Below are 23,121 nucleotides of genomic sequence, written 5' to 3'. Positions count from 1 at the left end.
ATTAGTTTTTTTGATTGTTTCCTTTGCATTGCAGAAGTTTTTTATTTTGATGAGGTCCCAATAGTTCATTTTTGTTCTTGATTCCCTTGCCTTTGGGGATGTGTTAAGGAGGAAATTGCTGCAATTGAAGTGGAGGAAGCTATTTCCTTCTTTCTCCTCTAGGGTTTTGATGGTTTCCTGTCTCACATTCAGGTCCTTTATCCACTTTGAGTTTATTTTTGTGAATGGTGTAGAAAGTGGTCTAATTTCATTTTTCTACATGTTGCTGTCCAGCTCTCTCAACACCACTTGTTGAAGAGGCTGTCTTTTTTCCATTGGACACTCTTTCCTGTTTTGTCAAAGATTAATTGGCCGTATACTTGCATGTCCAGTTCTGGGTTCTCTATTCTATTCCATTGGTCCATGTGTCTGTTTTTGTGCCAATACCGTACTGTCTTGATGATGACAGCTTTGTAGTAGTGGCTAAGGTCTGGGATTGTGATGCCTCCCGTTGTGGTTTTCTTCTTCAATATTACTTTGGCTATTTGGGATTTCTGGTGGTTCCATATGAATTTTAAGATAGTTTGCTCTAACTTTGAGAAGAGTGCTGGTGCAACTTTGGGGATTGCATTGAATGTGTAAATTGCTTTGGGTAATAATGACATTTTAACAATGTTTATTCTTCCGATCCATGAGCACGGAATGTTTTTCCATTTCTTTGTGTCTTCTTCAATTTCCTTCATAAGTCTTGTATAGTTTTCAGCATACAGTCTTTTACATCTTGGTTAGGAGAAATCAAGAAACTGCTCCCATTCACAATTGCACGAAAAACCCTACTTTTGTTTTTCTAACCTGTCCTGGATCTACACTGGTGGAAGGCAGTAGGCATGTCCTAAACTTTTCTGGGTGATGGACTTATTCAAGGTCTGATGACAGCTTTGAACCTTCAGAAAATGCCCAGTGCTCAATACTTTGTGTGCAAATTTCAGGTTTCCGCAGGGCCCGTAAGCCTCTTCCCCACGGAGTCCCTTACACAGAGGCTCTTTATGTATCTTTAAGCAGCTTGCCAGTCCACTGTGTCAACCCGGGACTGTCTTTAACAGACCGCGGGATCTGAGGCGAGATATTTCCACTTGCTGGCATCCTTTTCTCCTGACAGCAGCGAATGCCTGCACAAGTCCCTCCCTCAAGACTTCCCTTTTAAGCCGTCCCCCCCAAAAAAGGCCTTCATTCTGTTTTTATGAAACCAAGGAAATGTTACCCTTTAAACATCAGGAGCTGAAAAATCCACATTTCTCACTCCAGGCTGGTGTCTGTCTGGAGTTTTTCCGGGACACATGATAGAGATTAAGCTCGCGCTTTCTCTCCTATCACACGTAGGGAACCGAAGTTAATTCCATGCAGGTGTGGCGAATATTTGGAGGTGCCCCTCGCTTGGCAGCACAGATTGAACCCACTGACATTTTGCACTTGAGAGTCCCCGTGCCCTGCCCCACGCAACTTGGCCAACACACAGCTACGTGGCCAGCCGTGCCTCGTTTGCCCGAACTTCCCCTCCAGACTCTCTGGCAGGAAAACGTTACCATAAACATAACATGTACCTCACATCGAAAGGGTTCGTTCTTTATAGAAAACATTTGACCTTTCCATCGACGGTTCTATTTGGTTTCTAAAACTGGAAGACACTTGGATCAGCTCCCTCCCCTGTCCACAAACGTGGCCTTCCTGTGTGTCCCTGTCCTTCGCGGTGAAATGGCCCTTGGAACGCAAGCTTCTCAACCTGATTGCTCAACTGTGGTCAAGGAAACACACTTGCGCTTCCTTTTCGTCCTGTCAGCTGCTTTAGAGGAAACTAATCCAGGGCGCTCGTCTAGCTGATGGCTGACTGTAGCCAAGATCCCCTGTCCCCGGCACGAAAGGCAAAGTGCAGGCTTGGGAACAGGGTAAAATGATGAAAAACAAAGGGGCCACCGAGGTGTGTGATGCCCTGTGTTCGTGTGTAGGCGGCAGCATCATAGAACCCTCTCCTTCCCGTGGCGTTGAGTCTACCCTTCCCTGAAGGGACCGCACATTCTTGGGGGGGAATCAGACCAATCAGCATACATTTGCATATTACAGGTTAAGGTTCAAAGCACCAAGGGACTTTTCCTGCACCTGCTGTCGCTGAGTTAGGGTTCCACTCAGACTCCGGAAGGGAGGAAGGAGGAAAGAAAACCAGGGAAAGTTCCAAGGGTGGCTGTGGTAGACACCAGAAGGTTTCTCTGGTGGTTCTTCAGATATTTTATGTTGTTTTTCTCTGACTACGATAGTGTGAAAAATCAATCAGCTTTGCCCCCCGCCCCCGACCCCCACCAACCTCTACAAAAAGTCGATTCTACTATTATGGTAGTTTTTAAAGACGAAGAGTAATGCGTACTAAGGGAAGAAAAGCTTGAGGGGGAAGCACTTAGCCAGTGTGGGTCTTGAGCAGAAGTCTGAAAGGACCTCTGGGGAAAAAGCTGCTTGAAGCAGCGGGCGTGAGCAGACGCCGGGGGAGGAGAGACTGGTACTCGGCAGCTGAAGTGTGCACAGAAGAACCCAGGGAAAGAAGCATTGTTTAAAATTTTTTAATGTTTATTTTTGAGAGAGAAAAAGAGCACAAGCAGGGGAGGGGTAGAGAGAGAGAGAGAAGGGTGTAAGGATCCAGAGCAGGCTCTATGCTGACAGCACAGAGCCCGATGTAGGGCTCGAACTCGCAAACCACGATACCATGACCTGAGCTGAAGTCTGGCGCTTAACCGACTGAGCCACCCAGGCACTCCAAAGCAGCACTTTCTTGACTGCTCACTTTTTTCGTGAAGTCAACCAATCTGACTTCCAGGAAGGAGAGAGGAAGATGCCAGAAACACTGGGTGAGCTAGGGGCCCCTGGAGTGGAAGCAGCTGACACCAAGTTTTACGTTTTCCTTTTCTGCATGCTGGTCCCCTGTGACATCCTCAAACCTTCGGGGAAGCATGCCAACCATCACCACTGTGGCCTAGAGTCGGTCCCCCGTAGGTTGGAGAAGGAAGGAGAAGCGGATGTCCACAGAGAGAGCAGTAGCAGGCAGTCAGGTCAGAGATGCGGGAGAGGATCCAAACAGCAGGGAGGCGGGGGGAGGAGGCAGGCAGCAGCCCTGAGCGTGGACAGAAGGACGCCAGGCAGAGAAACTGAGAAGGGTCTGGGCATGGATGGGGAGTCCTGCTGTCACATGAGAGAGGGCTCCCAGCCATTCGAGCTGAGTGTAACATTAAGTGTGCTCCTCAAAAGACTAGAAAATCCGAGGACACCCCTATTCTTAACTGCCAAACACCAGTGTGTGTCATTTTGTTCCTGGAGGAGCAGAGGGACCATAGGGACAAATTCTTGGGGTCCCTGTTAGATTTCTAGGACATACCCACCCAAAATCCCTTCTGCAGGTTATTCTGATGAAACAATGAATCCGTTTAAAGAAAGACATGGTCAACATCCCATCTAAGAAATAGATAGTTCTGCCAAAAAAAAAAAAAAAAAAAAAAAAAGTTTCTGCTCACAGAAAATTACATGCAGAGAGGGCTGTGCTAAGTAGCAGCAGATTGAAATGCAATTTTCTGCCATCAAACTGAAACGTGCCAGGATTCTAAGAGGCTAGAAGAGGCGCCTTCAGTTCATAGTTGGGCCATTTTTTGAAAGGGCACAAACTTCCTGAAAGTGTCACTCTCTTAGCGCTTATTATCTGTGTTTTATTTTAAGGTTTGCCCCATAAAATGGCACTTGAACTATACATGCTGATGCATGGTTCTATTTGGTTTAGGGTTGCTTTTGCTTATGGTAAGCCCTTGGTTTCCTGGAAAATGCTAGAAAGTGCATGTCCTCTATGCGGTCTCATCAGGGAATTAGAATACCGACCTAATGGGCTGAGTTTCTTTTTCCAGCCAGATTAGCTTCTTTAGGAAAGTAATAGAAACCAAAAACGAACACCCGGACCCACCTCTTAAATTGGTCTTTGCTGCTAGGCCCGTGAGGAGTTTTGCCAGCCCTGTTCCTGGCACGGCACAAATCTCACCAGCACAGCAATGATGGGAACCATTTACATTTTTATTCTTATCGCCAAATAGCGTGTAAGTGTGTGCATGTGTGCATGTATGTGTCTGAATGAGTCTTCCTCGTTTTCCTTTGGTACAAAGAGCTTTCTATTTGTAGTTTAAGTTGTTATAAGATAGCAGACATTTACTGAACACCAAGTATAGACTGGTGCTCCTGAGCCAAACATTTTACAGGCATTTCTGACCCTCTTTTGGAGGCCAGGACGAGACGCCTTCCTTAGCCCCATTTTAGAGGGGATGGAACAAGGCACCGTGAGGCCAAACAGCTTGTCTAGTAAGGTCTCTGGGGGGGGCGGGGGGGGAAGCCAGCGCGTGCTCAAAGCCACCCTTGCCACCTGCCGTCCGACAGCGGAGGAGGCTGGATGGGAGGAGGGCAGAGACTGTTCTGGTTGAACAGTGAAGTCTGTTCTGGCTTGCATAGACCACGGACTACCTCCGCAATCTTTCATTCATTTCCCCTCCCGCTCTGCCACGGAGAAACAAGGTGATGAGGGGGAGGGGGAACCTGGCAGCGTGGAGGGGTGTCTGTCTGTAACAGCAGAGTCCTGCGTTGCTCTTCCCTTCTGCCTGTAACACGAGCGAACTCCATCCTTCTTGCCTTAATTGGTCTTTCTGGAGCCGGCCCTTGTTCAGAGCCCTGGCGGGATGTGAGCCGTGTGTTGAATACGCAGGAGGCTGTGTGTGTTTTCCGTGGAGGTGGGGATTTCAGCTCACTGTTTCCGACAGGACATTTCTCCTAATCAGCATCGTGTCTGTGTCCTTAGAAGATGCAACAAGCCACATTTTGTAGAACGGCTGACCTCGTACAGTCTCTTCTGACGTAGAAAAGGCCAAACTTTGCTTCAGTGGCCACGGAGGGAAAGGAGGCCCCTTTCAAGAAGCTCCAAAATCCCGCTCCCTCCCCGGCCCCCCACACGGGGTGCTGGACGGCTCACACGGGCCGTTATTGCTAAACAGCAGCCACTCATTCATAAATGCACTTTGGGCTTCAGATGTGCACTGAGCACAGTAATTTAGATGCCGAGCTGGAGCCCTGACTCTCAGAGTCCGCTTCAACAAAATGAACTCAGCATCCGAACAAATAAGGACTGGCCCCCTTCTGGCCCGTGTGGGGGTCTGGTACTTAAACCAGCACTCCCAGGGCCCGGAAATCTGATGATTTAGATCCTTGCTCATCAGAAATGCCAATACGTAATGAGAAAAGGAAATCCATCTGTCAAGATGTTCTCCCAAGGAAGGGAATGAAACACGAGGAAACTGATCTTTAGAAAAGCCGTCATTACACCCCCCAGGCAACGTAGCAGCTAATAGCTGAGCCAAAGTGCTGGCGAGAGGCCTCCCACGCCCGCTGGCGGCTTTCCAGATTTCCCCCTTCTGCCCAGATGTTCCCCGACACGGCCTCCTCTCTGAGCTTTTCTGCTGTCTTCCCGGGACCCTCCCAGCCCACCTGCTGCCTGGACCCAGAGTCACCTCCATCCTCGCTCGGGCCCGTGTCAGAAGGCACACCCACATCCAGTCCCTTGACCACAGGAGGTGTGTAGGAAATAGGCCAAACAGATGCAGATTTTAAATAGTAAAAAATAAGCCTTGTTCACAGTACCCGCTGTTCCTGTGGGCCTACAATACTCAGTGAGTCAGGAGTTAATAAAACTTTGAGTCCCTTCCTCCTGCAAATCTAAAGTGTAGCTACCAAGGTCTTGGACCCCGGCTAACCTCTCCCTGCCACCCCCTGCCCAGTACTTCCAGAAATCGTAACTGAGATGTCTTTGGTTTCATATCATACACCAGTGACTCATGTGACAACCCCCTCTGATGTCTTTAAAAGCACCTATTGCACGTAGACGCGCCCCCGTTTCTCTCTGGAGAGAAGTAATCTTAGAGGGAAGCCGTCAGAGGGTAACAGTGCTCTAAGGGATGGTGGTTTCCCGCTCATTTCTGTTACTATAAGCAGACAAGCTAGTCGTGGAAAAAAATGGATGCCTCATTTACCCTTTGCCTTTTTAATAGGCGATGTTTAGCCATTGTTACAAAGTCCATCAGTCTGAAGGGTTAGTCAGAACACTGTTGGCCTCCTTCCCGCCTCTGCCTCCGGGCTTCCTTTCCCAGGGGCTGTCATTGTTACAAAACAACTTCAAATCCAGAGGAAAGCCTCATTGCCACTTTGTCTCTCTCTGCAGCAAGGGATTATTGAAATTTTCACACCTGCAAAAGGGGAGAAGAGAGAACAGGGGAACTCCGTCTCCCGACAGCCCCCTCCGCACCTGCCAGCCCGCCGTCCATCTTGTTTCATCATAGGTTCTTGTTTGGAGTTCAAATGGCAGTGCACCCTGACCTTCCTTCTGCGCTGGCTATTCCCCATCAGTAACACAGGGACCCACCTCGTTTTCACTGGCTCCTTCGAATTTCACCCTGGAGCCATCCCTTAGGTTATTTAATCTGTGCTGAGGTCCACATGGGTGTTTTCTGTCATTCGCTACATCAGAGAGGCACGCCCTTGCCCCGTGGGATAACCTCTGAGGAACACGACTGCTGTCCAAAGGCCCTGTGATCTGATTAGGTGGATGAGCCTCCAAAGGAGTCATGCTGATTTCTACCCCCAAGTCCCCACCAACACAGTCTTCAGATTGTTGCTCATCTCCGCCAAGACGATAGGTAAAAAAAAAATAAGTGAATGCTATCCATGGTTCTCTCCCCGTAAATGAGACGGAGCCTCTTTGTGCGCAGGGTTAAGAGCCATTTGTGTTTGATTTTTTTTCGAAAACTGTCTTTTCATCTCCTCTGCCATCTCTTACAGTCATCTTTAGAAAGACATGCCTACCCAAAGAATATAAATGTTTTTGTCTTTCTTGTTCTTTTGTGATCCTTTTTTTCCCCCCACACCAAAACATTTGACCCATCTGGCCATTGATTTTGGTGTATTAACCGAAGCAGGAGCCCAACTCCCGTTTTCCAGAGGGCCACCGGAGTAATCCTTGGCCCCATGCTGGAGCCAGTGTGCCTTCCTTCCATGCTGTCCCCAGCGCACATTAGACTGCGCACCTGCCGCCCTGGGCTCCGTGATCATTACATGAAAATACCTAATGTTATCAGCATGCCTGTGGAATAAGTCTTTGCTAAATGATAGCTAGCCATTTTTCTAATGTATTATTTTCTCCTTTTGTCTCTATCCTTTCCCTCTTACTTTAGGTTTATTTCTCTAACTTCTTAGACCCTTACTTCACTTCCATTCATACTTCGTTATTTTATTCATACGCTATCAAAGAAGCACAGAAGTCTAGGAATTTCCCTCCAAACACTGCATTATCTGCGCTCATTGGTTCAGATTTGTAGCGTTCTCCGTATTTGTATTTTTAAAATAACCTTCGCCTTCCCCTTTTCGTTTTTCACTTTGGCCCAAAGGTTGCAATTATTCTTTGTTTTGTTGCCATTGTTTTCAAGATGTCCAAAATCGAGAAGAGTAAAAATAATCTAGAATTCAGCCACATTCATAGTACCCAGAAATAGCCATTGTTCTGTTTCTCTCTGCATGTGCCTGTTTAAGTCTCAGATATATGACATGCATACCATTTCCTTTCTTAAAAAAGGACAAAGCCATACCGACAAAGTCACCATGATTGCCGCAGATACGATTGCTTTTGTAGGTTGGTCTTGATTTTTTTTTTAAGCATTTTTACGTACCTGTATAGCCAATGAATATACAGGACGCCATGTTTTTCGATTTACATAAATGGTATATCACACTACAATCAGCTTCATACAATTTGTACTTACATTCAACTACGGTTTTTCTCATTGAAGTGGAGTTGACAGAATGTTACGTGCGTTACGGGCACACAACACAGTGATCTGACAACTCTGTGTGTTAGGTACGGTCGTTAGCGCGCCCACATCTGTCACCGTGCGCGGCCCTCACACCGTTGACCGTGTTCCCGACGTGGTGCCCTTCTCGTCTGCATGATTTATTCATGGAAGCCTATACCTTCCGCTCCCCTTCACCCCTCTTTGTCCATTCCCCTTCCCACCTCCCCTCGCTGGCCACCTACCCCCAGTTTTGTTCTTTGTGTCTCTGGATCCCTTTCTGCATGTTTCATTTGTTCATTTGGTTTTTAGGTTACACATTTAGATTCCACAAGTGAAATGTTAGGGTATTTGTCTTTCTCTCTCTTATTTCACTTAACATTATACCCTCTGGGTCCATCCATGTTGCCGCAAGTGACAGGATCTCATTCTTATTTTATGGCTGAGTAATATTCATCGTATATCTGTACCACATCTTCTTTATCCATTCATCTGCCGATGGACACTGGGTTGCTTCCCTATCTTGGCTATTGAAAAAAATGCTGCAATAAACATAGGCGTGTATATATCTTTACAAAGTAGTGTTTTTGTTTGGGGGGGGCGGTAAATACATACCCAGCAGTAGAATTACTGAATTATATGGTGTTTTAAGTTTGTTTATTTTGAGAGAAAGAGCATGAGCAAGGGAGGGGCAGAGAGAGAGAAAGAAGGAGAGAGAATCCCAAGCAGGCTCTGTGGGGCTCAATTCCATGAACCATGAGATCATGACCTGAGCCGAAACCAAGAGTCGGGTGCTTAACTGACTGAGCCACCCAGGCACCTTGCGTATGGTATTTCTATTTTTAATGTTTTGAGAAACCTCCATACTGTTTTCCAGAGTGGCTGCACCAGTTTACATTCCCACTAACAGTGCATGAGGACTCTTTTCTCTCCACTTCCTCACCAACACTTGTTATTGCTTATCTTTTGGATCCTAGTCATTCTGACATGTGAGGTGGTGTATGTGTTTTCTTCTACTGTGGTTTTGATTTGCATTCTCCCTGATGATCAGTGATGTTGAGCATCTTTTCATATGTCTGTTGGTCCATATGTCTTCCTTAGGAAAACGTCTATTCAGGTTGTCTGCCCATGTTTTAATAGGTTTTTTTGGTGTTGAGTTGTGCAAGTTCTCTATATGTTATGGATATTAACTCATTATTGGATATGTCTTTTGTAAATGTCTTCTCCCATTCAGTAAGTTGCCTTTTCATTTTGTCGATGGCTTCCTTTGCTGTGCAAAGACTTTCTATCTGGGGGGAGTCCCAGTAGTTGACTTTTGCTTCCCTTGCCTGAAAAGATATCTAGAAAAATACTGCCAAGACCAGTGTCAGAAAGATGACTGCCTTTGTTCTCTTCTAGGTGTTTTATGATCTTGGGTCTCACATGCAGGTCTTATGAACCATTTTCAGTTGATGTTTGTGTGTAGTGTAAGAAAGTGGTCCAGTTTTCCCAGCACCATTTATTCGAGAGCCTCGTTTCCCCATTGTGTATATTCTTCTTTCCTTTGTCATAGATGGACAGGATACGCCTAAGTTTATTTCTGAGCTCTCTGTTCTGTCCCATTGATCAATGTGTCCATTTTTGTCCCAGTACCAGACTGTTTGAATTATCATATAGATTGGTGTAGTATATCTTAAAATATGGGACTGTGATATCTCCAGCTCTGTTCTTCTTTCTCAAGGTTGCTTTGACTATTCAGGGTCTTCTGTGGTCCCGTACAAATTTTACTATTATCTGTTCTAGTTTGTGAAAAATGCTATTGATATTTTGATAGGGATTGCGTTGAATCTGCAGATTGCTGTGGGCAGTGTGGGCATTTTAGCAGCATTGATTCTTCCCGTCCATGACCATGGTCCACATCTTTCCATTTGTTTGGGTCATCTTCAATTTCTTTCATCAATGTTTTATAGTTTTCAGCGTACAAGTCTTTTACTTCCTTGGTAAAGTTTATTCCTAAGGGTTTTATTACTTTTAGTGCAATTATATTTTACTTTTGTGTTTCTAGAAAGTTTCTTTATTATTCAAATATGCAGGCTTCTTTTTTTCTCATTTCCCTAAACACAGAAAATCTATTCCAATAACTCCAAACTCTGAAGTCTCTGGGAGTGTCACTCCTGAGGTTTCCTTCATAATTCCTTGCTTCTTCATGTGCTTGGTAACTTTTTACTATGAGCTGCTCATTCTTCTGGAAAGTTATCTAGGATACTCTCTGGGAGCTCTTTGAGATCTAGGATGAAGGCATGACCCTCCAGAGAGGATGCATCTTGCCTCTGCCTGGTGCCTGGAGGCCGTACCGGTTTCAGATCCTTTTAAATGGCTGAGGGCTCACTGAGCCACCCAGATGATGAGATTTCAGTTTCAGGTTCTCAAGCACATTTGTGGTTAGAGGTTTATTTTCCTACATTGATCTGCCTGAGCACCAAGGGAACCCTCCTTACCATCTCCCAGGGATAGGCAGTGCCGTGCATTCACTTCTAAAACATTCTTACCTGAGGTATAGTCTTTGCAGAGCCCAGCTTTATAGGGGAGCGGTGGGGAAGGGAATAGTTTCCTATTAAACTTGGGCTGGTGCTGACCTTTGACGCCTGCATCCCTCACCATAAAAGGGCATCAAAACCGAAGCAGGTTTTCCTAATTCGGCAGATGCCCCCTCAGCACCTGTGTGACAGCCCTCCAGCCTGCTGTTTCCGGTTAGATGCTGACCTCGTGACAGCTTACTATCTCGCAGCTCTTTGTTGCTTTAAAGAAAAAAAATTAAATATATCTTAGCCAACAGCTTCGGTGGTTTTAGAGAGAGAATAGGTCAAAAGAACCAGCCTGCCATATCACCAGCAATGGGAGACTGTCTTCCCAACTGTGGTTAGTTCCACAGTGTCTCCGGTGTCCTGGTCCACACCATTCTGTTCTGTAGCCATAATTGTCACGGTTTTGTTCGATGCAGCTCTACACGGAAAGGCTTCAACGCTCATTGGTGACCTTTTGGGCCACCTATCCTTTCCTTTCCGGGCTGCTGTCCATCCGGCTGTGCGTCCTTCCACCAGAGGCCTGGGGCAGCATATGCTCTGAAGCTCTGCATGCTTTCGTTTTTCAGCAACAGTTTGCATATAAAATTAACGTATCACACTTTGTTTTTCCCCAAACATATATACGTGGGCTTCTTCAGTCTGCCCTAGAGAAATCAGAAGACGGCTTTTTTCTTCCCTTTTAAGTGGTAGGATTTTGTACCTGCTGCCCAGTAACTTCAATAGGTTGTGTCTTAATATCAGAGCCTGATTCAATCCCCCCAGGGAAACGCTGTGGCTTTCTAATCCATAGATCTGACACTCTTTCTTTCAGAAAGGTTTTTACAAAATAAATCCGGGTATTTTTTTTTTTCTGTCTTTACTCAGATCCCTTACGTGACACCATTGATACATATGCAGTGTGGTCTGTGGTTTACCACTGAACCCCCTGAACTTCGTTCCCCTCAGGACCCTCGCAGCCCTCTGCTCAGGACTGTCTTCGTCCCTGGGTTTCATTGTTCTATTTTTCTCTTCCCCTTTTCTTTGGAGTTTCGCCACATCCCTTTTCATATCTGTGCATATACATTTTGGCAGTGTGGGTGCTTAGCTTGCCTTCTTTTTCCCAGTGTGTCCAAACTCCTCCTAAAAGGCAGGGAGTTCTTCCTGGAAAGACAGCCGCAGGGCCGCTGAGGGGAAGGCTAGGCCAGCCTCAGACTTTTGCAGGATGACAGCGGTCTTGCCTTCCCTGCCTCCAGCACAGACCCAGCCGGCCCCGGCCCTGCTGCAGGCTTGCACCGATGGCTGGGCCTGTCTGCACCGCGGCCTGTTCAGCCCGGACACGTCACAGTAGCTGCTTGCGCCCCACACCTGTCCCAAGCAAGGGGGAACCGGGCTTCTCCTGGGCGCTCCGTCAGGCGGGCTACGGCAGCCATGCCCTCCTTTCTCTAGGCCTTTCCTTCCTCACCCCGGCCTGCTGGGCACTGGCCTCCTTTCCCTGTGTGTGTTTGGGGCTGCGAGGGATCCTCAGAGATGGAGTAGCGCTCCTTTGTGCGCATTTGCTTCACTGTTTCCAGGTAGCTTCAGAAAGAAGGGTCAAGGTCATCTTACAGATTTGTCAAGACCCCTGCTTTTCCTGAAGAAAGAATAAAAGCATAGTGCAGTGTTTTCCCCGAGACCTGGCTGTCCTTGGAGTGGTCTTTAAGTATATTCCTCGCAGAGCCGGCGAGGCCGAGGGCGGATGGTGACGGTGAGGTTGACCCTGACCCGGTGTCAGCTCATCAGTGGTGTCTCTCGCGTTTTCCTGCGGTAACATCAGATCTTCCCAGGGAGAGTCTCTGGATATGCAGGAAATGTTCACTCTCGCTTACACGGAGGCTGATGCCAGTTGAGAATTCTTTATGACGATGGTCAAGGCAGAGGGCTCCCGTTGGGTTTAAAAATTTGCTCTCAACCCTCTAAAAACTTTGAAATATGTACTGCTGCTAAAACACGAGCAGAACATGGAGAGATGAAACGATCCTATTCCATAGCACATCTCGGTTTTCCTCCTGTATCTAGAAGTTGAAGAGGGAGAGAAATGGGGGCTCTGAATTCCTGATTCTGTTTAATATGAAAATAGGTCTGGGGCACTTGGCGGCTCAGTGGTTAAGCTCTTGATTTTGGTTTAGGCCATGATCTCACAGTTCATGGGTTCGAGCCCTGTGTCAGACTCTGCACTAATAGCATGGAGCCTGTGTGGGATTCTCTCTCTCCCTTTCCTTCTGCCCTTCCCCTGCTTGCATGCTCACTTGCTCTCTCTCCCTCCTCTCTGTCTCAAAATAAATATTAAAATTTTTAATAGAATTCTAAAAATGAAATGAAAATAGGGAATATTTATTGAGTGTGAACAGCCCAGCCTGGAGTCCGTCCTCTACTCCATTCCAATGGTTCTTTGTGGCCAGAATGGACTTTCCTGGAAAACCGAGGCTCAGGTAAAGGCAGTGTGGGAATTCTACCCCTTCCTCCAAAGTCCCAGCCCATGCAGCTAATGCCCCCCTCCCCGATATTCGAGAAATTCTGCCATCTTGAGCAGGGAGGCTGCCTCATCGTGCACTACCACCGCTGCGCCAGCTCTGCCCTGAAGCTGGCATCACCTAGACAGCATCAGTGAGTGCGACCAATTTGGGAGCGACTGTGGCCTTGCAGAGCCCAGGGTTTGATCTACATTTCAATCAACATCCCCACTGTGTGGGCTTCGGTCACTATGGCGACCTTCCAGTTTATCCTCTAAACCAGGACATAGCCGAGAGTTGTGATTAATCATTAAACAAGGCCATGAATGTAAATTGCGAATGTCCCAAACAAACCAGGATGAATGGCCAAACTAATTATTGCCTAAGTCTCCATGATAAATCCAGATGCATTATGATGCATTACACCACGGATCTCACTTTTCCTCCCACACCTCAGTAAAAGCCTGACATTATCTTTATTACCAGGACCAGATACTCATTCGGTCTTAGCAGCAAAACAAATATCATTTAGTAATGAATCATTTAAACCTCGGAACCTTTCAGTTTTATAGGTGCATGCATCCATTTGCACATCACACACGACTATCTCGCTCATAGTTTTCTGCCGTCTTGCAGGAAATGGGGCTTGCATGATTCCCATAGTTCATTACCCAGTTTGTTGGTCAGCTGACGGTACTTTAATTTTTTTTTTTACATCTTCTATTTATTTTTGAGAGACAGAGAGAGACAGTGTGAGCCGGGAAGGGTCAGAGAGAGAGGGAGACACAGAATCTGAAGCAGGCTCCAGGCTCCAAGCTGTCAGCACAGCGCCTGACGTGGGGCTCAAACCCACAATCATTAGATCATGACCTGAGCCGAAGCCAGACGCTTAACCAACTGAGCCACCCAGGCGCCCCCTGATGGTACTTTTAGATGGTAAATTCGCTCCATCAGTAATAGCTGTGCTATAGCGATAGCGGACACGTGGTCCTTGGACACTATGCACCAGGACCTGTGCCGATCGGCTTATAGGTGGCGTCTCCCAGTCCTCACATCAGCCTCAGGAGGAAGACACCGTTAGCATCCCCTCCGCCCAACTTCCAGAGGCTGAGGAACACCTGTGTTCGCAGAGCCTGGCCGGATATACCAACAGCCTCCCTCCAGTGCTCAAGGTCTTAGGCACATTAGACGGTCTGTATGCCTAATTGAGGAATTTGCTTTGTTTCTTTTAATATGAGCTGGTATAGAAATGTCACTTTCACGTCTTTCTCTTGATCGCTGGCCCATTGCCCGTTGTCTCAACTTGGTGTATTTTCCCTGACGCTGTGGCTCCATACAGACTTCTGGGGTTGCTACCTTTGCTTACAAAGGTATGTTAAGTGGTGGTGATACGTTTGCAGTCTTTTTGTTTTGTTTTGTTTTGTTTTTTTATAATAGTTTATTGTCAAATTGGTTTCCATGTAACACCCAGTGCTTCTCCCCACAAGTGCCGCCCACCATGACCATCACCCCCTCCCCCTTCAGTCCATGGTTCGTCTTCAGTATTCAGTAGTCTTCCTTGATCTGTGTCCCTCACTCTTCCCCGCTCTCTTTCCCCCTTCCTCTCCCCATGGTCCCCTGCCAGGTCTCTCCTGTTAGACCTATGAATGCGTTTGTATTCTTTCAACTGAGCTCCGTGTGCTGAGGAAATGTCATATTAATGGGGTAAGTGCTGTGAGAAATTCAAGTCAGGGTGGTTGTTTTTTTTAATGTTTTATTTATTTTTGAGACAGAGAGCATGAGTGGGGAAGGGGCAGAGAGAGGGAGACACAGAATCTGAAGCAGGATCCAGGCTCTGAGGTGTCAGCACAGAGCCCAACGCGGGGCTCGAACCCACAAACTGTGAGATCATGACCTCAGCCGAAGTCAGACACTCAACTGACTGAGCCACCCAGGCGCTCCAAGTCAGGGGTTTAAGAATCATCTGGAGTGGTCTTGGAAGGATGGCATAGGACAGTAGAGTAGAATATCTGCTTATTAGGATGTCTCGTCTCCCTTGGGTTCTAGCGACATTTCCTACAGATTTCTGTGCATTTGGGACTGCTTCTAGCCCACAAGCACCAGAGAAGGGGTCTCAGCACCTGTGTCACCCAGGAGCCAAGAGGAGGGCACCCGACTTCCCCCTGCAGGTTATCCCTGCCCCCCCTTTCCTCAGGGTAGCCAGGGCAAGGATCCCCCAAAACCAGTGGCTTGGGGTTTTACTGTTTGTTTCATTATTTCCCTTAAGCATTTTAAAATTTGTAGGATGAGAGAAGGCTCATTATTATGTTGTTAATAATTATGTTCTGGGAGCTTCCTAGGTATTATTTTATTTTTTTAATGTTTATTTTTGAGAGACACAGAGTATAAGCAGGGGAGGGGCAGAGAGAGAGGGAGACAGACTCTGAAACAGACTCCGGGCTTCAGGCTGTCAGCACAGACCCTAATGCAGGGCTCGAACTCATGAACTAGAAGATCATGACCTGAGCCAAAGTCAGGTACTTAACCGACTGAGCCACCCAGGTGCCCCACATTATTATTTATTTCTATTGCTGCCTCCCTCACTGCGCTCTGATCAATGTGACACCTTTCTATTCGCTTCCTTATAGAGTCACACTTGTCCCTCAAAACCCCATGTCTTGGATTTTTTTTCTTGGCATTTTCCATGTGAGTTTTTGATTCTTTCAACTAAGGATTCTGGTAGAAGAATTTCAGTACACTTCACTCAACAATCTAGATCAATGTTTGCTATGCAAACAATCACTTTTGAAATGAAAATGATCACTTTCATTGGCGAATTTGTCTAGAAGTGAATGAGCTCTGTTACAAGAGTCTGGGAAATTTATTTTTATTTCATTTATTTTTTTTGCGAAAGCAAAGGGTGGTTTTATTACAGGCTTATAAGCTCAGGCTCACAGTGGATCCAGGCGGAGAGTGCCGAACATGGCAGGGTGGAGGCTTTTTTAGGAAGGGGGCGTTACAGGAAATGGCGACACAGGCACAGCGAGCCAATCCCTACCCTCTATCAATACTGGCTGTAACTTTAACCATACATCGATACTTTTGGTGGGAGCCAATCACAACATTTAGAGTACTGACCAATCACAGAGCGGGCCCAGGACCCTCCCGTAGGGCGTGACTCGTCTTAAGCAATAGGTGATTATCTTATAGCCTCCATCTTTAGGCCCGCCCTTAGAAATGTTAAAGGTGTCAGCTGGCCTTTCCTGATTGGGCGTTATAAGGGTTGTCCCTCCTTCCTTGGGCAACGTGTGCTCTTCTGTTGGCTAATGATTCTGAGAAGCTGACACCTAGGTCAGAGGGGAAGCTTGAATTAGACCTGTGTCCTTACATTCCCCCTGCTGTCTTGTAACTTGACCCAATCCTGGATCAGCTGTGTTACCATTGTTCTGGAATAAGGCTACATGCTCTTAAGACCATAAACTGAATAACATTTACATGCTCTTTGACAAATGCTATGATCTTATTAATGATACAAGAGCCAAATGTTAAAAGTATACCAATTTTGGTTTTGGCTCCTCGTTCTTGTCCTCTCTTGTGGTGGCCATGAACCACAGCTAGACTATCCTGTATAATTCCTGAGCTATTGGCATAGAAGTAACATTGTTCCCCTAAAGCCTAGCATAGCCCCTCTTGGTGTAAGGGGAATTTCTTACCTTGTAAAGGGCACAGGGAAGGAGAACTACCCAATTTCTGCCAGTCTCCATGGTTAATTTGGTAAGGGTCTCTTTTAGGGTTTCTAATATCTGGCGCTGTTTGGTTTACAAAAGCAGGAATGACAGCCAATTTGTTCAGGATCCTTGGGCGTATAAGTGCAATACGCCTTCATGATTCTTTCTACATTACTAACTTTAGCCAAATTGGTGGGCCATCTAGTGGCCACCTGAGAACCCGCCATTAGAGTCTGGCGGTAGAGGCGTAGGTTCCCCTTACCTTTTGCCGTGTTGAAATCCCATGCCCAGATTAGAGGCAATTAATACCAACAGAACATCCTATCAGGAACTTTTGCTGTTCCCCCAGCTTTCTGGGGCAACATTTGCCAGTCCGATGGCAAAGAGACAGTACAGTGTATCTTATTGGACCAGTGATTCCTCAGGCTTCTGCTGTGCTTGACCAGCCAGCTTCCGGGGTGTGGCTGGAGCAGGGCTGGAGATCCCTGGAGTCAGAGTCTTTGAGGGTCAGCTTAAGCTGATCGACTGGATCTGGATCACCTCACCAGGTTGAGGGTTCTTCTGAGCTGGCCTACTTAGCCCCAGGGAGATACCGGAAACTTCCATAGGGGCTGAACTTTTTGTTTAGTTGCATATCTGTGAATTCCACCTTTAAGTCTTTTGGAAAGGCGTGACCCCCATTTTAAATATCATCCTCACAGACTGACAAGCCTGAGATCCAACAGCAAATATTTAAAGACACTCAGAACTAGAGTTACATTTACAGTAGTGGATTGCTGAAACATAGCTTTTCTCTCTAAAATACCCTCCATTATCAGATAGCCAAATCGAGACTAATGCATTGGTGGAACAAGTCCAGTCTTCACAATCTTGGCCTAATTATTTACATAAGCTCAGCAAGAATAAAGATTGTTCAGGAGGATTTTATAAAGCTTGCTTTGCTGGGTCCTTTTACAAGGAATCTCCAGGTTGGACTTTTAGTGGCCACTCTGGGCCATAAACCAAGCCAAGCACTTTCCATCAGACAGGCCTGCAATACCTGTTAAACTGGGCAAACTCCTCTTCCCAAGGTTCCCGACATATGCTGAGGTTCCTGCACCTGCCAGGAAGTGACCTTCTTTACTCACCTGGGGAGGCTGCTGGGAACTCTGTGAGCAAGGCATCCAGCCAACATTTCCACGAGGCTTTATGGCTCCATGTTCCATAAAGTCAACCTCAGTTCCTTAAAGCTGTCAGGGCATATCCAAGCCTATGCATGAAGAGTCTGGGAAATTAAATAAATGATGTGAAAGAGGGTTTTTCACCCATGTCTGGTTTTAGGCCTTTACAAATCAACAGGAAGCTTAAAGACCCAGGAAAGCTTATGTCCTGCAAGTGGCATTGGCCCAGAAACACTGGTGTTGACTGTGCCCCCAGGGCCTGTGGCCGGGGTCGCATCTGGAGAGCCTCATCCGAGTGTGTGTAACTATGCGATGCTATCGATAAATCGCTTAAGTAAATGCTGGCAAGATTAACACAGGTCATCCACTTGCCTGGGGACACAAGGTGTTCAGCAAACCCGCGTGGCCTGACACCGGACCACGTTCTCCGGTTCCCACTTCCGAGGGGACCCTGGCGGCTCCTGAGGTCAGGGTCGGGTCCCAGGTGCGGAGACGGGCGGTCCTCCATCATAATTCTGTGGTTTATTGCAGGGAATTCGTAAGCCAAGCCCTCCTCAGAAGCCTCTGCCTGCAGATCCTCTGAGCAAGACAGCCCGGCCCACCTGCACCTCGGCCAGGACCCTGGGGCCGTCGGAGTCCGGGCTCCGCCTGGTGCCGCTCAGGTTGGTCTAACAGCCGGGCCTCTTTCTCCCCAGAGCTGTGTTGGGCAGCTACCCCCAGCGGTGCTTTCCAACCCCCGTCAGGACATGGGGCTGATGGTCTAGGCCAGGCTCCCTCTATCCCCAGTACTGGGAACAGCATAAAATAGATGGAAACACAGATAGTGAGCTTATAATCCCTAAGATGACCATGCGGCTCTTAGCAAGGGCCCCAAGGGCCCTAAGAGATTAAATCAAGATCAAGTGGAACTAGATGGGGGCCAGGCCTTGTCCCCAAAGAGGTGAAGATGGACAGATACCAAGTGGCATGATCCTGTGAAGGCTGAACACACCTCCAGAATGGTCTTCAACCTTCATAAACTCTGCCCGACCCCTGGGCTCCTGAGAAAGGGGGGCTCGGAGGGCCCAGATGAGTGAGGAGGGTGTGAGGCGTTAGGCTCCTGAAGACCTGGTCCAACGGGGAAGCGTCTCCCCACAGCTAACGACCCCTAGCTGCGGTCCCCGCTCACCCTGTCCCAGAGGACGGGAACGTGGACTCCCGACCCAAGGGGACTTGATGGGCCAGGCTGACCCATACTGCTTTTCGAGAGCTGTTGAATGTCCAGGAATTCTGCGAGGTGGGTGTTAAACCTAACCACTCTTTAAATAGTTACGTATAACTTCTAATGATAGAAGGAAGTTATATGGAAACATGTAATAAATGCTCAAAATTTTTTACATTTTACCGTGATCAATGCTCCGGGGGTTATGTGCAGCTGTTTCCGTATGGCAGAAACGCCATGGAGGCTGCCTACCAGGGAGCTCCACGTTCCTGGAAAGAGGCTACGCAGGGGGACCACCCCCCACCCCCGCCCTCCTGGCCTGTTTCCCTGCAGGGGGTAGGTTGAACCCGCATCCAAAACACTCTTTGGACACATTGCCCGGCCTTGGCAGGAAGCTTGCTCTATGAGCTCCAAAGAGCCAAAGGTCGTGTGTTGGCCAGGCCCTGGGCTCGATAATTCAGTGTCTGGAAAGGGGAAGACACACGTTGGTGATGTCATTACAGCTTTTGGGAAGAATGTTTGGCCTCTGGGAGACAGCGCTGCCTCATAAATCCCAGAGATAACTCCGGTCAGAGGGGCAGACCAGTGGTTTAATTCCCAAGTGCAGAAATACTGAAAGACTGCAGAACCTGCTAGTTATTTCGCTGTGGTTTGTGTGCTCATCTCGAAGTTACTTTTCTTGCTCAAAAGGAAAATGCAGTGCTTTATGTGGACACACTGACGGTAGGGTCCTCTTTCTAAAGGCCGGTCGTCACCTCTGCCCGACACCGAGCCCAGTGCAAGCTGGTCTTGGCCTTGCTCTTGAAGGAGAAGAATGTCCTGCACATTCATGTTTGAGGGGTCCCGCATGCCCGGCTCTACCCCCCGGAAGTATGCAGTGCGGGGCGACTTTTCATATTGACATACTATGACTGTGGATGTAGGGAGTTAAATGAAATTACTAAAATTGGTTTCATTTTTTTTTTTTTGAGAGAGACAGCATGACCAGGGGAGGGGCAGAGAGGATGGGAGGGAGAGTGAGAATCCCAAGTAGGCTCCGAGCTGTCAGCAGAGAGCCTAATGCGAGGCTCGAACTCACGACACCCTGAAATCATGACCCGAACCGAAACTGAGCCTCCCAGGCGCCCCATTGTTTCATGTTACTTTTTACTTTTTCCATGTGACCGCTAGAAAATTTTCCATGACCTACATGGCTCCCATTTTGCTTGAACGCGCACTGTTCTAGAATTTGCTTGCAGAGAGGAGGGCAGGCTTCAGTGCGGGCTCCCCTGGTGGCCAGCTGGCGTAAACCGCCAGCCCTGAGCCAGGCCCTGGACGGAACCTGCAGCCCTTCTTAGGGAGGAGAGGCGGGTCCTGATCCCGAAGGCTCAGCAAAGGGCGGCAAAAGACACCCGCCACAGGCATCTGCACCCACAGAAGCCGTTTTCAGGACCCCCTCCCCCACCTAACATTTTGTTTCCTTCTCTCGTGCTGCAGACCCACCCGCCCCGCCTACATGAAGTGAGAAGCAGGTCAACATCGTTTTTCAACAGTGAAGACAGAGTTTGCACTATCTTTCAACTCCAGTGGGGAGTTTTTTTTGTACCAACTTTTAGGAAAAAAAATTTTAATGTTTAAAACACCATTATTTTAAGAACTTGGAGCTACTGCCGTCGGTGCTGTGCTGTGCTATGGTGCTCTGTACACTTTTCTCAGGTACTTGTAAATTATTAATTTATGCCAAATGCTTGTTACAGTGCAGTGCGCTGTGGGAGGCATTTACCATCACTGAGTTTTCCACGGAAGGAACCCTGTGTGCTTTCAATAGTTTGGTGAACTTGAACTATCATGCTTTATGGGATTCTGGACAGGAGGTTTACTTTTCCGATCTAAGGCTTTCTTGAAGAAAGGCGCCCCCAGGTAGAACGCCGAGTGATTTTTCTGGAGCCCCTGATCTCGAGCAGGAGGCAGGGGCTTCAAGCCCAGGCTGGGTATGGCTTTCAGCCTGGCCCTGCCCACCAGTCGCTTCACCTTGAACTTCCAGGGTAGCAGGGAAGGATCTGGCTTCTGGCCCAGAAGCTTTGAAGAGAACCTGAGTTGCAGAAAGGAATTTTCAGGTGTGGCTGCACCAGGACTGACTGGAACACAGGAGGCCAGGCAGAAACTTGACCTTGAGCTCACCAGCCAGGAGCACATTTGGAGAGCAGGCAAAGACGGTTGCCACCCAGCCACTGCCCTTTGCACAGTACTGGCTGAACAGTCTGGCTGCAGCACCTTATCTCCATGGGGAAGGGTGGCCTTTCTAGCAGGAGGCTCCTGGACAGGCTCTGCAAACCTCCATCTCCCAGCGTCGTTCGGAGCAAAGCAAATTTCCACCTTGTCTTCGCAACCATAATAGTGATTCTCTGTTCAGACTGATAGACGAGGCTTTCCATGGGACCATAACTATTTTCAGATGTGAACCAGTAATGGGATCTAGCGAATCAATTCTGTAGATAAAAATCTTTTATTGCAAGGTTCAAACTTATTAAAAATTAGGCAGACCCCGTATGCCTGCAGAAACTACAACCCAATGGAATGCCATGTGGCAGGCTGCCTCTGCCCTCCGTCCGTCTAGGACAGAGTCGTAAGTTAACGCATAAGTTATTGGGGGAGCGGGGGGCAATCCGATTTTCCCATCTTGGCTGCAGGAATCTTGAAACAATAGTTGTAGTGCAAACATTTGCAACCTACCCATTGAGCGTCACAGAATGTGACCAGGAGGTCCATCTCCTATTCCTAAATAGTCACGGTCCACAGTCTTGGGCAGCAGCCCGTTTAACTCTTCAGATGCCTGACTGGGGAGCTATTTCTTCGCCAGGAGATCTTGAGGCCGCCTGTATCTAATGGCATGAAAATTACCAAAATGCTCAGACGAGGTAAAATGCCATTATGCCTCTGTCTCCCAACGGGGTTGTAGGTGACTCGTTTTCACACCGGAAGGCAACAGCCACCAGTTCGGGACTTCACTCTGAGTGTTTTGTGACAGACTTCCGCTGGGGTCATTCCAACGCTGTTTCCAGGCCTTGAAGCAGAGAGACCGAATGTAGCAAGAGTCAGTTTGCCTTCCAGAAAACAAGACTGCATTGAACTCTCCCCGTGTCCCCCACCATGTCCAGGCAACACAGTAATCCTGATCGCGGATAAACTAAATCAATCCGCGCCACAAACACACCAAAGGAAGCCCGGCTCTAGCACATCCCAGCTCCTGTACAATTATTAATTTCTGAAAAAGATAAAGCCATGTTAGAAAATATTACTGCTGATTACCTACAGAATTACTGTAATTGATACTGCATTTAGTAAGTGTATCAAGGCCAAAACCTATGCCATTGAAAAGTTTACAGAATTTTTATGGTGCATTATGTGTGTATTGCCTTTACGGATGCCCAAATCCTTAGATCTGTCATTTTAGCCCCTCCTCCTATTGTGAGGAAGAGGGTGTGAAGTTTGTTTTCTTGTCTTCCCCCCGGCTTTTTGTCCTTAACTATAATTCCTGTGCTTCCATTTCAGAGAACCAGGAATAGCTTGGTATAAAAAAAGATGAACACTGTGATCTTACACCATGTCACTGATGGCCATTTAGGGGCCATGATGACACATTCATGTTTCTCCAGCACTAATTGCTTTTAGAGAGCCATCCAAGTTATTTCTGGGGGGATGAGACTGTGTTGAAACCTAACATTCCCTTACAATATACAGATATTACAGGAACAGTATTTCCAAGATGCAGAATTATATTTAGCAATAACTTCCCTTTTAATATAACTTAGGAAAAGAACCACGAGCCAGGTTTTTTGGGGGTGGGGGAGAGATGTACCCACCCTTTTTATATCCTTACAGATGATGGATCGATACTTCTATTTCCATGCCAGTCTACTTTTTTAGTATTTTTTAAAACTTTATAGACTTAACTAAGAGTTGAGTGGAGTTTATAAGGCCGTCACTGAGAAGCTCAACACGTCCAGACACAAAGCAGACCCCGAGGGTGGTCACTTTTCTTCCCGTCTCATTAGACTTGTAGTTACACGACCCCACTTCCCGGGAAAGAGCGAGCTAATCCTCCAGGCATTCTGTTTAAGAGTTTATCTCCTGAAGTTTTTTGGGTTTTTTTTTTTTTTTT

At 47.3% G+C, this 23,121-nt stretch overlaps 1 protein-coding gene across 2 annotated transcripts in view; it reads left to right on the top strand.

Moving 5' to 3' along the window:
- Positions 1-23,114, top strand: part of ADAM12 (ADAM metallopeptidase domain 12) — a 340,207-nt gene extending 317,093 nt beyond the window's left edge. For both annotated transcript variants that reach the window (XM_029932773.1, XM_029932774.1), the window contains exons 22-23: positions 18,311-18,441; positions 20,457-23,114. In XM_029932773.1, coding sequence (XP_029788633.1) covers positions 18,311-18,441; positions 20,457-20,484 — 159 coding nt within the window. In that variant the 3' untranslated portion in view covers positions 20,485-23,114. The remainder of the gene's footprint in view (positions 1-18,310; positions 18,442-20,456) is intronic.
- The last annotated feature ends 7 nt before the right edge of the window (positions 23,115-23,121 follow it).

Source organism: Suricata suricatta, chromosome 2 (assembly GCF_006229205.1).
Source record: "Suricata suricatta isolate VVHF042 chromosome 2, meerkat_22Aug2017_6uvM2_HiC, whole genome shotgun sequence".
Classification (NCBI taxonomy): Eukaryota; Metazoa; Chordata; class Mammalia; order Carnivora; family Herpestidae; genus Suricata; species Suricata suricatta.
The sequence above is the reverse complement of the archived record's forward strand: the minus strand, read 5'-3'. Positions and strand labels throughout refer to the sequence as shown.